The sequence below is a fragment of the Mobula hypostoma genome, chromosome 25 (assembly GCF_963921235.1).
Source record: "Mobula hypostoma chromosome 25, sMobHyp1.1, whole genome shotgun sequence".
NCBI classification, from domain to species: domain Eukaryota; kingdom Metazoa; phylum Chordata; class Chondrichthyes; order Myliobatiformes; family Myliobatidae; genus Mobula; species Mobula hypostoma.
In genome coordinates this window covers 31,549,138-31,565,491 of record NC_086121.1, presented here as the reverse complement: position 1 = coordinate 31,565,491, position 16,354 = coordinate 31,549,138, and the positions used below count along the sequence as shown (strand labels likewise).

General features: G+C 43.2%; 1 protein-coding gene across 1 annotated transcript; it reads right to left on the bottom strand.

Moving 5' to 3' along the window:
- Positions 1-1,108: 1,108 nt before the first annotated feature.
- LOC134337838 (claudin-16-like) lies at positions 1,109-15,073 on the bottom strand. The gene is made up of 6 exons (XM_063033135.1): positions 15,004-15,073; positions 14,718-14,851; positions 9,812-9,914; positions 5,448-5,612; positions 4,041-4,232; positions 1,109-1,495 (listed from the first exon to the last, which is right to left on the bottom strand). The coding sequence occupies exons 2-6, from the start codon at positions 14,829-14,831 to the stop codon at positions 1,407-1,409; spliced, it is 663 nt and encodes a 220-aa protein (XP_062889205.1). The 5' UTR covers positions 14,832-14,851; positions 15,004-15,073; the 3' UTR covers positions 1,109-1,406.
- Between the last annotated feature and the right edge of the window lie 1,281 nt (positions 15,074-16,354).

Below are 16,354 nucleotides of genomic sequence, written 5' to 3'. Positions count from 1 at the left end.
GTGTTTTGTTTTATGTACCGTGTGTGATATATGTTTTGTGGGTGCTCCACGGCCTGGAGGAACGTCATCTCATTTCGTTGTATACATGTCGTCAGATGTCAATAAACTTGAACTAGAGCAGGAGCGACTAGGCAGTGTTAGAAGCTGCAATTCTGGTTTGTACTTTAGTTAGTAATCAGGGCTTTGAAAGCTTTAGGGTTTCTATTGTAGGAAGAAATTTACTGGGATTTTCCTCCCCATGTCTAAATTAATACCACATTTAATAGTTCAGTTTCACACTGATCTGGTGGAGAAATTGTCCAAATATGAGCCAGATGTTGAGAAAGAGAGAATCAGCCAGGTAATGGTGGTGAGAGAGATCCTCCCTCATCTACACTCACAGTCAAGAGATTGTGTCCTTTAAGATTTGAAAAGTCTATGAATACCAAGACAGAGAAACATTACCTCTTCACCAGCTTGAGATCAAGACCTCATCGGTTCTGCTTGCACTAAATTGTTTTCTCCCAGTGAATCAAGACCTCAGCAGATTGATTCTCTTGGTGAAACAAGATCTCATCTGATTGATTCTCCCAGTGAATCAAGATCTCATCAGATTGATTCTTCCAGTGAATCAAGAATTGGTCTGCACGAAATTGTTCTCTCCCAGTGAATCAAGACCTCATCGGATTGGCCAGCACTAACTTTTTCTCTCCAGTGAATCAAATAACACTGAAAGTTCTTAGATCCCTGGCTTAACTCATCTTTCTAAAATCATAGTGTTTAAAACGATGACCTTGCTTTCATCATTAAAGGATGCAGACATATTTCAAATTCCCTCTCCTACATTTTTAGCTTTCACCTTTTCCTCTTGATCCCTAATTTTTAAATATAACTGAAAATCTAAGTGTGTGAACTACCTGTCTGTCTTTGCCCTTGAGAGTTAAGGCATCAAGGTTCAAGCCATTGTTTATACTCCTTGGGCAAAAACTTTCAGGATATTTTCAGTTAATTACCCTAGTTAAGATTTCATTGAGCAATTAGTATGTTCTTTCATTCATAATTTACTTCAGGCAAAACAGAGATTGCAAATATAGAATCTTTTCACACTTTGGAAAGGTACATTTTATTCTTTTCATCACGTTGCACTGAACTTTTCATCGCAACTCCATGTAAAGGGTTCATTAGGACAATTTGTTGCTCTAAGTAAAAACTTTTGATCCTACTCATTGATTGCACTTAAATAAACTACATCGATGCCTCCTCTTTGTGATTCAGTATACACAAAACAAAACAATTTGAAAGCATTAACAATTAAAACCAGCTGCAATATGTAGCCTTTCACCTTTTTGAAGGGTGTAATATGTCCTCTGAGGGACTGGAGAAGCTGTTGCATTTAAATCTGGAACACAGTTCCAGAAGAGGTGCTCCTAGACTCGCGAATCCATGGCATACATTTTGCCAGTGGCTGTTCTTCCATACTGGTAGAAGGACAGGTTGTATCGGGCAGTTCTAGCATCTGTTTGGGGAAAGAGAAATGAGTGTCATTGAAGAGAAGGCTTCAGGCAAGTGTGTGTGTGTGTGTGTGTGTGTGTGTGTGAGTGTGTGTGTGTGTGAGTGTGTGTGTGTGTGTGTGTGTGTGTGTCTGTGTGTGTGTGTGTGTGTGTGTGTGTGTGTGTGTGTGTGTGTGTGTGTGTCCCAATATCGGGCTTTATAGGAGTGAGTCTGAATATTGGTGTTTGTAGGTGTGTGCGTGTGTCTGTGTGCCTGTGACTCAATATCAGTGTTTCTAGTGTTTGTGGGTGTGTGTGTGTGTCTGAATATCAGTGTTTATAGGTGAGTGCGTGTGTGTGTTTATGCCTTCGCCTGAATATCAATATTTGTAAGTGTGTGTGTGTGTGTGTATGTGTATATGTGTCCGAATATAGGAGTGAGTCTGATATTGGTGTTTGTAGGTGAGTGTGTGTGTGTGAGTGTGTGTGTGTGTGTATTTGTGCGTGTATCTGTGTTTCTGTGTGTGTGTGTGTGTATGTGTGTGTGTGTGTGTCTATGTCTGCGCCTGAATATCAGTGCTTGTAAGTGTGTGTGTGTGTGTGTGTGTGTGTGTGTGTGTGTGCGTGCGTGTATCTGTGTTTCTGTCTGTGTGTGTGTGACTCAATATCAGTGTTTCTAGTGTTTCTGAGTGTGGGTGTGTCTGAATGTCGGTGTTTATAGGTGTGTGTATGTGCATGCGTGTTTGTGAATATTGGTGATTGTAGGTGTGTGTGTGTCTGAATATTGGTGTTTGTGCTGTGTGTGTGTGTGTGTGTGTGTGTGTGAATATTGGTGTTTGTACTGTGTGTATGTGTGTGTGTGTGTGTGTGTATGTGTGTGTGTGTGTGTGAATATTGGTGTTTGTACTGTGTGTGCGTGTGTGTAAGTGGGTGCATATGTGTGTCTGCGTTTATACATTCCTGCATTAGGTTACCAAAGTTGTGTCGGCCCCATTGTTCGCACGCCTGACACTCTATTCCCAGCTCTGTCATGGGAAGTGATTACCACACACACAGAGGCAAAGCTGCAAGGATGCACTTAACGCCTCATTGAAGGAACACTATGTCCCCATGACTCCTGGGAGAGCCTGGACCATGACTAGGCAAAGTGGAGAACCTCAGATCCATACACTGAGAGCGCACAGAGCCCCTGTTTAACCTGCTGAGGAAGTGCACCTCCTCACTTGTCCTGTCAATTACCTCCTGACCTATCTGTGGAAGAGCTTGCATTTACCATATTAGCCTCAATAACCATCTCTGAACACAAAACTGGAATGGAGGTAAATCATCCTTAATCCCAAGAGACAGCACAGGAAGAAGAACACTGAAGTGAACAATGAGAAAGGGATGGTGTTATTGGAGTATAAAGTCATTTAATTCCATGAAGTCTTTACAGCTAATGCAGAGTGAAATACAACATTGGCCACTTCCAGGTTCTCTCACAACCACCTGAGAATCTGACTAGGAGTTACCTTGCTATCATGAACCCCCAAGCTGTTTAAAGAGGGCTTATGGAATGATGTCATTCTCAGTGTAACACTTCTTCAGGAGCGCTGCATGGGAATGAAGGTCTTATCTGCAACCAAGGGTGTTTTTGTCTTGTTTTACAATTGCAAGAGATTGCTGGGCATTGAGAGCTTCAAGCACTGTATGTCTACCCTGTCAGGGAGTTGCCTATTGGTAGAGGCACTGGGGTGTGGCTGGGTTTGGTGCGGACCGTGTGGCTGCCTGCTACAGTGCGCGAAGCTGGTGTGCAGTGTAACAGTGGGTGATTGTCTAGGAGGCTTTCCTCGTGCTCGCAATACCCTGTTGCACACTGGTAACGTAGAACACTGCAAGTCGGGTCCACAGGTTCATTGGCAAGACCGACGGCTGGAGAGTTTGTGTGGCTTTGGGGTTGTAATGAGGACTACGGTGTGGCCTGTGGCAGCCACCAGAAGGGGAGAGGCCGGAGGCAGTGTGGTGTGGCGTCCAGGCTGGGTTAGGGCTGGCGCTGCTCTCCAGTGTCTGCCTGGAGGGAGACAAGCTGAATTCCCTGCGTGTGTGCATGCGTGCATTCATCCGTGGACTGCTGAGAGCTCGTTTTTGCAGACAGCACTCATGCTCCATCAGTCTAAGGGACATGTCACATAGTAACTTGGGCTATATTGTTTGCTTCTGTGTGACTGTATGTTTACTGCTATCGTATACGTGCTATGTGTGTCTTGTGCTGTGTATGACTGTCCGTACTGTGTTTTGCACCCTGGTCTCAGAGGAATGCTGTTTCATATGGCTGTACTCCTGGGTATTCATGTATAGTTAAACTTAAACTTGTGGTTGTCACCTTTAGTGTTCTGGGATGCCAAGTTAGGTGGTTGAGATATTTACCTAAATCTGCCCCCTTCCCCCAATTCCAGCCACCCTCCCACTCCCCAAAACTCTATGAGCATGGTGGCTGGCCCTTTGACCTTGCACTCTTTGAATGCTTTAGAACTTTTAGGTAAGAATGTAGGAACAGAGAGAATTACTGTGGAACGAAATAATTTAACTCACCTCTGAAGAGGTAAAGGCAGCAGGTTAACATGATGGAGGCTAAGAAGCAGCCCGTAGATCCCGCCATCCCCAACCAACAGGACCACCCGAATTCATACTGAATTCCCAAAAACACGTGCTGCAGAACCAGAGTAGCTCGCTCCACGTACACGTCCACGGCGTACCACACGGATCCAATCATACCCGGGACACCTGTAGACAGTCAGTCGCCTTGTCAACATATTCCATCTCCCTTCAGGCTCAGTAAAGACACCAGACAGAACTTAGATGCTGACGGCACACCGGTCACGTTCAGTGGCTCCCCAGCCAAGGTCGGCGAGGAATTTGGAGTTGTGACCTCTTCACTGGAAGGGTCTGAGGAACTTCAACGATTCTGAAGTAGTTCAATGGAAAGTCCACGAATAAAAGTAAATGCAAGTCAACAATATACTCAGCACCCTCAATGTCCTGGCTTTAAGGCTGCTAATGGTTCTCCTGATTCTCTGAGCAGCTCCAGCTCTTTAAAAGGAACGCTGTGACATCATTTTCACTTACGAGGATGGGGACATCTAAGGAGAGGGAATAGCTGGAGCTATGGAGAAATGGGAATGACTGGTTTCCCATGATACCAATGCCAGCAGTCACTCAAATACTTCTCAGTGCCTCTTCCCTTCCCACTGATAATCATTTTTGTTTTTCTATTACCAGCATTCTTTCCTCTGTTTACTATCATATCAGCTTAAAGCTGTATCTCAGGGAATCCCGATGCTGACCCTACTGTCTTGCAGGCATTATATTGGCTTGAAGATGAACAATGTCAAATTGCTTCTGTTGGGTCCAAAGGATATTCCACGGCTTAACACTTTAGAGTATTAAGCGGGGGGGGGGGGTGGTGTTCCCTGACTCCATCCCCTCTTTAAACTATCTTCTTTCTTGTCTCACATACACATTTTGGAAAAAGTAATGAACAGCTTATGTCATAGTTACGTCATTTTTAATCCCTTTCATTTTTCCTGAAGATATTGACCTGCTGGGTTCTGTAAGATCCCGTAACTCTCAGTGAAGCCAAGCTTTCACTGGTTGACATTGTTGTAATATACCAATCAGGAAACGTAGACTTTGATGAAAATCGAGACTATTCAGCAATCAGAGGCATCGAATTAACTCCTGACTCTAACCTCACACTTTGCCTCAGTGAGTGCGCTCTGAATTGATTGTACCATCTTGCTGCATGGAATAAGGAGGGAGATTGCAGCAGTTCTACACATCACTGAACTCAGGTGCTGGCAGGATATTCCTTCTCAATGCTCCTCAGATCAACATCAGTCTGTCATGTACCAACCAGTCCTTTAGGAGGTCACCTCAGTTACTTCATCACATGCTCTTTTGGAAATAAGCTACTAGATCAATGAAGGGAGATGACCTTACCTCCAATTCCAAAAATGAAGCCTGCCATGTAGCAGATCCGTAACTTAATCTGAGGTTCATCTCTTAGTATCTTCACACAGTCCAATCCCAAAACTAATATAATGAGTGCAAAGCCAGCAAGAATATCTGCCGTAATCATGAGTGCTCGAGTCAACACTATCTTAACTGGAAGAAAACAAGGGTAATTTTTTGAAAACTCTCTGTGCATATACATGTTTAACATCAGAAATGTCTCCAAATAGTGAAGCTTCTCCCTCATCCCTTTTGACCATGAGTATTTTTCCAGTATTTAGCAGTTTCCAAATGGATTCAGTAACCTGGCCTCAAAACCTTTCTTGACAACCGTTCTCAGATGTTCTCAGGATGTCATTGCTGCTGGAAAGGCTGACATAAGGTGGTGGCGCCTCCTAGAGGCACTTGTCATACTTCGCTACAGTGAGTGGATTGATCAGTCATCACTAAGGGAGGCAGCTACGAGGCAACCTCATTGCTGTGGAATGAGGATCACACACTCCCAGACTGATCAGTCTGATAGATTTCTTTCCTCAATGGGCATTAGTGGCCTTCTATCTAAAGAGATGGTACTGATCTCTCTGCTGATCTGGTTTGTATAACTCCAGATAAATAAAAGCATAATCTATCCTGAAACATCTCTGCAGTGGTCACTAAGTCCTGGAATGCTGTCTTTCAGGTAAATTTTACCAGTAGAAGTACGTAAATTTTGAAATTTTTCAAATAAGTTCAGTAGAGTTTTCCCAGATCCTAATAATGTTTGTCTTCCAACCATTTGAACAGATTAACTGGCCTTTATATCATGGCTACTTATGAGAGCTTTTATGGCAACATGTTGTCTGCTGTTTCCCACTTTTTATCTTTGGTTGAATTTTGCAATTACTGTTGAATGTCTAGTACATCTTCATACCTAACATGTTTTGATGTTATATTTTCCTGTGGACTTGCTCTTTATCATTTCTATAATCAGCCCTCCTCTCCAACTCTGCACTCCTGTGACTTAATGCTTCTTGTTCTCCACCTACCTCGCCAAGAAACTTATCCCTTTTCCCGAACTTTCTTGCTCTTAATTTTCTACTCAGTTTGGGGCTGATTATTTTCATTATATTACTGAGTCCTTTTAGAGCAAGTTTTCTTTTTTTAGGTCCCATTAAAAGCAAATATCATTTTTGTTTTATTTTATTTAGAGATACGGTACAAAATAGGTTCTACGTGCCATGCCGCTCAGCAACCCCTGATTTAACCCTAACCTAATCACGGGACAATTTAGAAAGACCAGTTAGCCTACTCACCAGTTCACCTTTGGACTGTGGAAGGAAACTGGAGTACCCAAAGAATAATTCACGCATTCCACGGGGAGATGTACAAACTGCTTAGAGAGTGCACCATCATTTTACTCTTATAATTTTCCCTTGAAATTTATTCAGGGTTTCCCAACCTGAGGTCCACAGACCCCTCTGTTAATGGTAGGGGTAAAAGGAAAAGTACATCGCATCCGGAGTTTCTCCGGTAAGCGGACAATTTCCCTCCACGCCTCTCTGACGTAGTGGGGAACCGCGTACGAGGCAAGTTACAGAAGGTCTTCCATTGCCTTCTGCCGGGTGAGTTTCCAAAGAGATCACCAGCTCGTAACACAACACGGATGGAAAGCGTGCAGGGAAGCTGGCTGGATTCGAACTCGGGACCTTTCGTCCCGAAGTCCGACGCTGATGCCGCTACGCCACCAGCCAGGTCAATGGTAGGGGTACATGGCAGACATGGCATAAAAAAGGTTGGGAACCCCTGTTGCAGAGTCTGGACGATGAAGATTCCCAGCCTTGATCTCTCTTTAATGCTCCCAATAACTCTTGCAAGAGATGGAATTTTCACCCATTCTGTGGTCAGGAAAATCCTAAATGAAATTAGTTGGAGTTGTCTCAGCCTCTGAGTAAAGATCAGTCAACACCATGAATTCTTCAGCAAACTATGTTAGATTGCTTGAAGGCAGCTGAAGTGAAGTTCTTGTTTTTGCAGGTGGAGTCTTTGTCTGTGGGGGATGAGCATATCTCTAGTGTATTCAGTCTCCAACAGTCCACTCTTCACATCATTCGCAAGATTTTTACGTACACTAATTTATCACTCTTGTAAAAGATCTGTGGGCTATTAGTTGCTGTGGAATTGGACAAGGATGAAGGAAATGCAGAAAAGCACTATGAGGATACAATGTTTCTATTCAGAGTTTCAAAGCAGTTGTATTATTGCTACTTTTCTGGCTTGTTTTTGGAATATTGGAGTTTGTGAGCTGCCTCCCAGAGTTTATTCTGCTATTTCCCAGTCTTGCACTTCAGAGGGCGTATTTGTGAATCATCAACCATCTACCCCTCAACCATCAGGTTCTTGAATAAAAAAGGATAACTGCACCCACTTGCCCCATCACTGAAATGTTCCTACAATCATTGATCGCACTTTAAGGACTTTTTATGTCATTAGCTCATGTTCTTCATATTTATTGTTATTTATTTATATTTGCTTTCGCATGGTTTGTTGTCTTCTGCACTCTAGTTGATCTTTCGTTGATCCTGTTATAGTTACTATTCTATAGATTTGCTGAGTATGCCCACAAAAAAAATGGATCTCAAGGTTGTACTGTATATGGTGACGTGTGGTGAGGGAGAGAGCGGAGCTTAGTTATGATGGCACAAAAAAGGCAGCTCCTTTGACTGCATCTTCAGAAACAGCTCTACTTCCATCTTTAATATCTCTATTTTACCCTATCAGGGTTCTTTTGAGGACCCTGACCTGGAGTGACACACTGACTTCGGTTCTTTGTGGGAATTGGACCCGTTCTCGGGGTTTCACAACTAGCCATTATTCGACATGCCGAGGTGCAGCCTAAGAACTTAGCTCGCCTTCGGGGGTCCGAGATCTCGTGGCTCTGGAGGCGGGCGGATCGAAAGTTGGTGTCCCGGCAGGAGATCGGTGTATCATGGGAGTCGGAAGATCTCTGGCCGTGTGCCCAGAGACCCAAGATCTTTGGGCACAGAGCTCAGAAAAAGCGATGTAACGGACTTTTAACTTCGTAAACCAGCGAGCTGTTTGTTATGTCTCCCCTCTTGCTGTGAAATGGAGACAGCCCTTTCTCCCTTATTAGGGAGAGAGAGAGAGAGAGAGAGAGAGAAAGAGAGAGAGAGAGGGAGAGCCTGTGTTATGTTGAATACGGGGTGAACGAGTAGTCTTTGGGATACTGCAAATCTCTGTCTTTGCTGATGCTTTGCTGCAGCTTACGTGCAGGAGGGAGGGGAGCTGGGGGGTACTTTGGGTTTCTAAAATTTAACTGTCGTTCATTCTTTGGGGCACTCCTCTGTTTTTGAAGATGGTTGTGAAGAAAAAGCATTTCAGGATGCATATTGTATACATTTCTCTGGTATTAAATGTACCTTTGAAACTTTTGATATAGGTACTTTGAACTTTGAATTTTGAACAGCTCTCGATAGTATCCTTAACTCTGTTTAAGTTAACCAATCTTTTACTAGAAAAGGAATGTTTGTATTTGTACATCATCTTTTATATCCTCAACACTTTCCAGAATGCTTTAAGCCAATGGGTCACTTCTGAAGCCAGAATTACAATGTAGGAAACCAAACTATTATGAAAAAGCAATTCAGTACTCCATGAATGGCCAGTTAATCTGTTGTTAATCTGCCGGTTGGGGGATGAATGTGGTTTCAGACATGCTGAACCCTCTAATCTCTTTAAATTATACTATAGGATCTTTTCATCCATTAAAACAGTGGAAATGGACTCAACACCACACCACATCACAAATATGCAGTACTCTGAAGGATCTCCGAGAAGCATAAACTATATACCCGCTTCACATCCTGACCCACAGCTGCCTAATTCTGAAATGAGAACACAAAATAAGTTGGCCAGAATTGGACATATAAATGTTCAAATTTGTTTGCAAGGGTAAAGCCTTGTTAATTATGGTACATGTTGGGAATCATGAACTTTGCTGACATAGATTTCTGCCCCATTTCTCGATCTTTTTTTGAATAATTACATTTGTTTTATCTCCTTTCAATAGTACTTCACATCACATTAAATCTCTTGAACGGCATTAATTACTAATGACTGAGAGAAAACCAGGGAATATTTGGCAGCCGTTAGGATTCTTACAATAGTAGAACATTGGCTTATTTTTCAACAGGAGTATATACCTACATAACATTTCCAATTTTATTGTTTTAGTAAGAGTTTTCCACACTTACAATTATATTCCACAGCCTAGGTGTGCAACAGGTGTCCCACCAATTTGTTCGATGGACAACTGGTTCAACGTTTCAAGCATCTGTCCTTCTGTAGATACTTACGTGGATGTTCTGCTAAAATGGAGTCATATTGATCACACGTCCTGATCCCATCCATGGAATTTGTGACACACTCCCACCACAAGCCCCTGCATTTTTGGCTGACCTGGGAACGTGAGCCAGAAACAGAATTATGAACACTTGTGTCTATGTCTCTCCAGTCAGACACCGGTTATCACTGCCATCAGTGTTCCAAGTTAGTCTGGGCATTCTGTACTGCCCAGCTGAGCACTAGTGACTGCAGGCCAGCCTGACCATCCCAGATGGCACACTGGTGCGAATGGCAGATCTACTACTTCTCAGTCCAAGGACCTGGGTTCAAACCGAACCACCTGAGTTGTGTATATGGAGTTTGCACACTCTGCCCATGACCGTGTGGGTTTCTTCTCAGTGCTCTAGTTATGTCCTACATACCAACAACATGTGAGTTGGTATGTTAACTGGCCACAGGAAATTGCTCCTTTCTCTGGCTATCCATCCCATAGGATGATGATGGTTCCTTTCAGTCAGTTAGTGGGGTGGTACCCCACTCCTCAGAAAGGAACAGCATGTGCGTGAGTGGATTTTAGGTGAGCAGGGGGTTGCACAGGTCCAGACCCGCCCTCTCGACATCCCCTCCCGGATCCAGCAGCATGGTGGGGTCCAAGATAGCTGGGGAAGTTCTGTTGCAGTGAATGGCCAGACCAAGCTTCGATGCAAGGGATGCCCTTTCCACACTTCACGGCACGTGTTTGCTAGAGGGTTCATCTGCCCTTTGACAGGTCTTGTTTTTTGTCCTGCAGGGTGTCTAGCCACCCTCCTCACCAGGCAAGCCTGGTGGGGGAGCCGGTTTAGTCGCCGACCACCCGGCCATGCGACAGGTAGTACTGGGTTACATGGTACCAGTAGCACTCAGACGAGTGACCTGACCTGGAAATTGCTCCTAGTGTGTAGGTGAATGGAAGAATATGGGGAGATGATGGGAGTTTGAGGAGAATGAACTGAAATTCAAGTTGGATTAGTGTAAAATGGGCATTTGATGCTTAGTGTGCACTTATTGGGCCAAAAGGAATATTTCTACCCCTGTGCCCACTGAAGGCACACCAGTCATCTATACTGATCAGCAGGCCAGCAAGAATAACCTATAATTGTTCGAATTAACAATATCCGGCCATTAAAGTCTTCCATTCTGTTTGCTTCATCTCACCATAGAGAAACGTCTCTTCAGTTTAATGGGCAGGTTAGCCTGGTTGTGGATTTGCTGACTTTGTTCATAAATTTCCTACACCCACCACCTCATCGTCTACGTCCTCTCCAGATAATTATCCCAGAGTCAAAGGGAAGCTGCTGGTATCTCGCCAGATGCTGCTCCATTGGAGTAAGTTTTCAGAAACTATAGTGATCCTCTGTTGGTGAAGTACTTGTCTGGGAAAGGTATTTGGGATGTAGGAGAGAACAGGAGTACTGAGCGAAAACCCATGCAGTCATGGGGAAAAGGTACAAATCCACACAGACATCACTGGCAATCCGGACTAAACCCAGGTCTTTGGTACCTGAGGCAACAGCTTTACTGGTTGTGCTACTGTGCCATCCTAGATAGATAGATAGATAGATAGATACTTTGTTGATCCCAAAGGAAGGAACAGCGTCACAGTAACAATACAGATGCACAAGTATACAAATATTAGAAGAGAAGCAAGAAAGAATAAAAAATAAATTACCTCAAACAGTCTAACAGGAGGGGGTCATCACTTACCCGGCTACAGGTTGACTCATTATAGAGCCTAATGGCCGAGGGTAAGAATGACCTCATATAGAGCTCTCTGGAGCAGTTGTCTTAGTCTATTACTAAAAGTGCTTCTCTGTTCACCCAGGGTGGCACACAGAGGGTGAGAAACATTGTCCAGATTGCCAAGATTTGCTGTAGGGTCCTTTGTTCTAGCCCAGCATCAGTGTGTCCAGTTTGACTCCTACAACAGAGCCCTTGCACAGAATTACCATACATCACCCGGTCCCAGCTCATGCTACCTCTTATCCACCCACCTTCCTCTTCCCCTCTTAACCTCCATTAGATCAATTGTGAGTAGCCTTGAGAGAACACTTCCTCATCATTCCATGTGAAATCCTGATATGTACTCAATGCCTGTGCTTGGAGCAGAGATTGGCATTAAGGTGGGCTCGCCATGCAGATGATGGTGGGTAATGTTGGAGGAGATAGATTGCAGGAATATCCTCAGGAAAGAACAATGCTGAAGTTAGCGTCATAGAGTACTATAGCGTACAAGTCCTTTGACCTATCTAGTCCATTCTGACCATCTAAAATGGAATGTAGAACCTTCTCCAAAAGAAGACAATTTTAGATGTTCTGACTGTGGGAATGGGAAGGACATCCATGCTTCTGCCATATCTATCTTCCCTCCCCAATCAAGACTTCCAAATCTTACCCAATTGGCTGTCAAACCATGTTTCTCATAGCATTAATGTGTATTCTGAAGATATGCAACATAGCAAATATTAATTTCAATAGCAATCAGTTTTCAGATCTGAATACAGATTGTAGATTGATGCAGCTCAGAACAATAGTCTTCCTGAAGCTGCATTTTTGAGTAAATTGCAGACCTGGAAACACTGAATTGGCCTGAGATATCTGTATATGCATGAATGCAATCAACACATTGATCTGAGATACCTGCACGGGAACAAGCCATTCGTGTTCTCAAGTTCATGCCACCTATCTACCACCCATTTATGTAAATCTTACACTAACTCCCTTTTCTTAACTCTCATTACATTTCCATCAGTCCCCCTAGATCTTTCCAGTCACCCACACACTAGGGACAATTTACAGTGACCAATTAATTCATTGAACTGCACATCTTTGGAATGTGGGAGGAAACCAGAGCACTCAAAGGAAACGCAGGTGGTCACTGACAGAGTGTGTGAACTACATAAAGACAGCAAAAGTGGTTGGAATATAATTTGAGTCACTGGAGCTATGAGTACACACAATGCCCACTGCTTAATCCAAATGAGGTTTAAGTCTGAATTGATTGGAGCTTGTGTACTGTGGCATTATGTGGCTATGATGATACAATACTGACGACTTTCCTTTGTGGACCACATATCCAGCATCTCCTCCTCATGTGAGTGGCCAGACAGGTTTTAACAAGGCATACCATCACCATAACCAAACATGGGATGTTTTAATGGGGCTTATACTGGTATGGCCATGGTTTGGAAGCTTGTCTGGCTCAATGGCCCAGAGAGCTATGTTGGCCAGAGTCAGGGCCTTATGCTTTGGCTTTTGATAGGGTCACCCATGCCAAACAGGTTAAAGGGTAGAGGCCAGGTTAAGAGTGGTCCTCCGGTCCTCCAGGTTTGGATGTTCAGCTCAGGGCTGACAACCCTGACTGGTAAAACAAAATTGTTACGGAAACAGCAAAGAAAAATCCTTCTACATCTGAGTGCGATGGTATTCCTGAGTCTCCACCTGGGACTGGCATGATTGACAGCAGTGAAAACCAAGAGGAAGCTACTGACACGATGAAGGAAGCCCTGAACACCGCCAGAGATGAAAGAGCTTCATTGCTTCCCTAAAACATACTGGCATATTGCCCATATGTGATCCATTGCATAACGTTTTAACATGGTTTTATTACAAAAAATAATGGTTACAGAATAAATGCAACTTGTGCCATCATCAGAGCATATTTTAAGTGCAAATCAAGGCAATTAATTTGCTGCCTCTGGCATGCACCAGTAACTTAGGTAATAAGCATTCATTTAAAGGTTTTGCTTTTTGCTAATGGACCAACAGTGAAAAAATAGGAGGGTGAATTTTGAAATCTATCCCTTTTTTCCTAATCGATGAGATTATTCAATTTAGCTTCTCTCCTACTCAGTTCCCTGCAGAATACTTCGTAACTCCCTTACTAATTCATCTATTTTGCAAGACAATACACACACAATGGAGACAAATTCTCAAATATCAGTAAATCCTCTGTCATCAAATATTATGAATTTTGATATTTAATTTCTTCAGATGCCATGAATCCAACAGGGTTGACTACGGTAAATCTTACAGAACATTCATAAAATGCAAGTTCCAAATTCCCATTTTAAATATAGTACATCAGGGTTTATTGCTTCCCCTGAAAGAATGACCCTGCATTTGACTGTTTGCCCGGTGCTCTCCTGTGATAACTCAGTGTCTCAGAGCAGGGGTCATTGCCGTTGCCCTCTCCCCACTAGACAGGAGCCACAGACCAGCGTTCAGCTTGTCGACATTGGATAAGTGCAGATGACAAAAGATGAACAACTCTGATGATCCCCCTTTACAGCAACGCCTCTTAGTTTCAAAGCTTGAGGACAAAATCTTGATTTAATTGGTACCCTAGACAGCTATAAAATATTGCGTATCATTATATTATATTTGACGAGCAGGTGTCATATAGGATTGCAGGAGCAAAAAAAAATTATACACTGTAAGATCTCACAGACAGCAATGAGACAAATGCCTCCAAACTCTGTTTTACTGCTTGGTTAAGCAATAACTATTTGCCAGGGTACCTGGGAGAATGACCCTGCTCTTCAAAATGGCACTACAGTGCTGTTCACCTGTAGAGGCACAGCAGGTAATGGTGTTACGTTTCTTCGGAAGGAGGGCACCCTTCGTGCTATCTTGATCTTGTGTTGCATACTGTATCTCTGGGATGGAATCCAGAACTCACAACCACAGCACTACAGAGGCTAGGCCACTTCCTTAATACCCTCTTGAGCACCTCAATATCCAAGAGTGCTAGGAATCAGAACGACGAGTTCTTTAAGATATTGGTTTGCAAAATTCAGGAGACGGAAGCTGACTTCCAGTCTTGGTGGAGAGAGCTAAGGAGTAGGTAATAAATTGCAAAGGCAGCCAGTGTTCACTCACCTCCAAACTGTCGTCTGCATTCACCATCCAACAATCCGTCCAAGTCGCCACTATCAAGAAAAACGTTGACACAAAGGCCAGACTGAAGGACATAAGTTGCAGCATAAAAATCATCTTCACTCTAGGCTGGAGCACTGAAGGAAAAGAATATTCATTGTTAGAATTTTTAATGGAAGGGAATGGATTCAAATGTCAAAACAAAATACCCTGATCCATTCGCTCACTTGAGTTAAACATGTAATTATGATAAAAATTATTTGAAAGAAAAGGTTTGCACCAACATTACCTCCGCCCGACACACTCAGGAATCATTGTAAATATTCAGTCACTTTCAGAGCCACAGGACCTAATTATTCTGACCTTCCTGTGCTCAGAGACCCATAAAAATCCATTGTACAGCCGGAAATTTTGACTTGACAGCTAGTTTGAGCTGGAAAAATCCAGACAGCCGTTTACCCCTTTATCGCTTGAATATTTATTCACGCTTTTGTGCTGGGATTTCTATGAGACTTTTACCCGCTGTAGTAGTTCTTCGATCAGATAAAGAAATATAACATTTCATCTTCTCATTTCATTACAGAAATATTCAAACAATTTCACAAATTTTCCTTCCCTTTTACACACCGGTTACCCAGCTTTTGAACCCTGTAATCCCTTAGAGACCCAGTGACAAAGCATAATCCTCAGAAGTATATTGGACACTATAAGTCGGGCTGCAGTGCTGATTCCGTCCTTAACTAATAGTATAGACAGATATTCACTCCCTAACTTTGTGACAGTGATTGGGGCTGTGAGCTCCTGTGACACTCCTGGTGGAGTATTGACTACGTTGTCCCAACTCAGCACAGACCGAGAATCAAACCTGCTCTACGTTAACCTGCCCATTAAAGTGAGCATGGACTCGGAAAATTTGCAACACAAGAGGTCACACAGCCCATTGTATCTGCACCAATTGAAATTGGGCTAGCCAGTCCAATCCCATTCTCCTGCGCCAGGTCCAGAGAAAACATTCGAGACATGTTGAAATGTGGTGAGATTTCCTGCCTCTGTTACCCCTTCAGCCAATTAATTCCCTACCACTCCCTGGGTTAAAATATTTTCCCACATCTCCTCCTACTCCTTCTACCAGATGCTTTAAAATCCTGAGTCCTAACTTAAGACCCCTTTCCTGAGGAAAATAGATCTTGCTTATTTTTGGATTTGAGTAAATGAGTACTTGATGGTCATGGGGGCAGTTTCCATGCTATATGACTCTATGAGTATGATTCTTTTTCCACAGTAATGCTAAATCTAATTGAATTAGACATAGACATAGACATAGACATAGACATAGACATACTTTATTGATCCCGAGGGAAATTGAGTTTCGTTACAGCTGCACCAACCAAGAATAGAGCATAAATATAGCAATAAAAAACCACAAACAATCAAATAACAATATGCAAACTATGCCAGATGGAAATAAGTCCAGGACCAGCCTATTGACTCAGGGTGTCTGATCCTCCACGGGAGGAGCTGCAAAATTCGATAGCCACAGGCAGGAACAACCTCCCATGGTGCCCAGTGTTGTATCTCAGTGGAATATGGCCAGAGTCCAACAGCAAAAAGTTCAATATCCAGTCTACAAGCACGTTCCT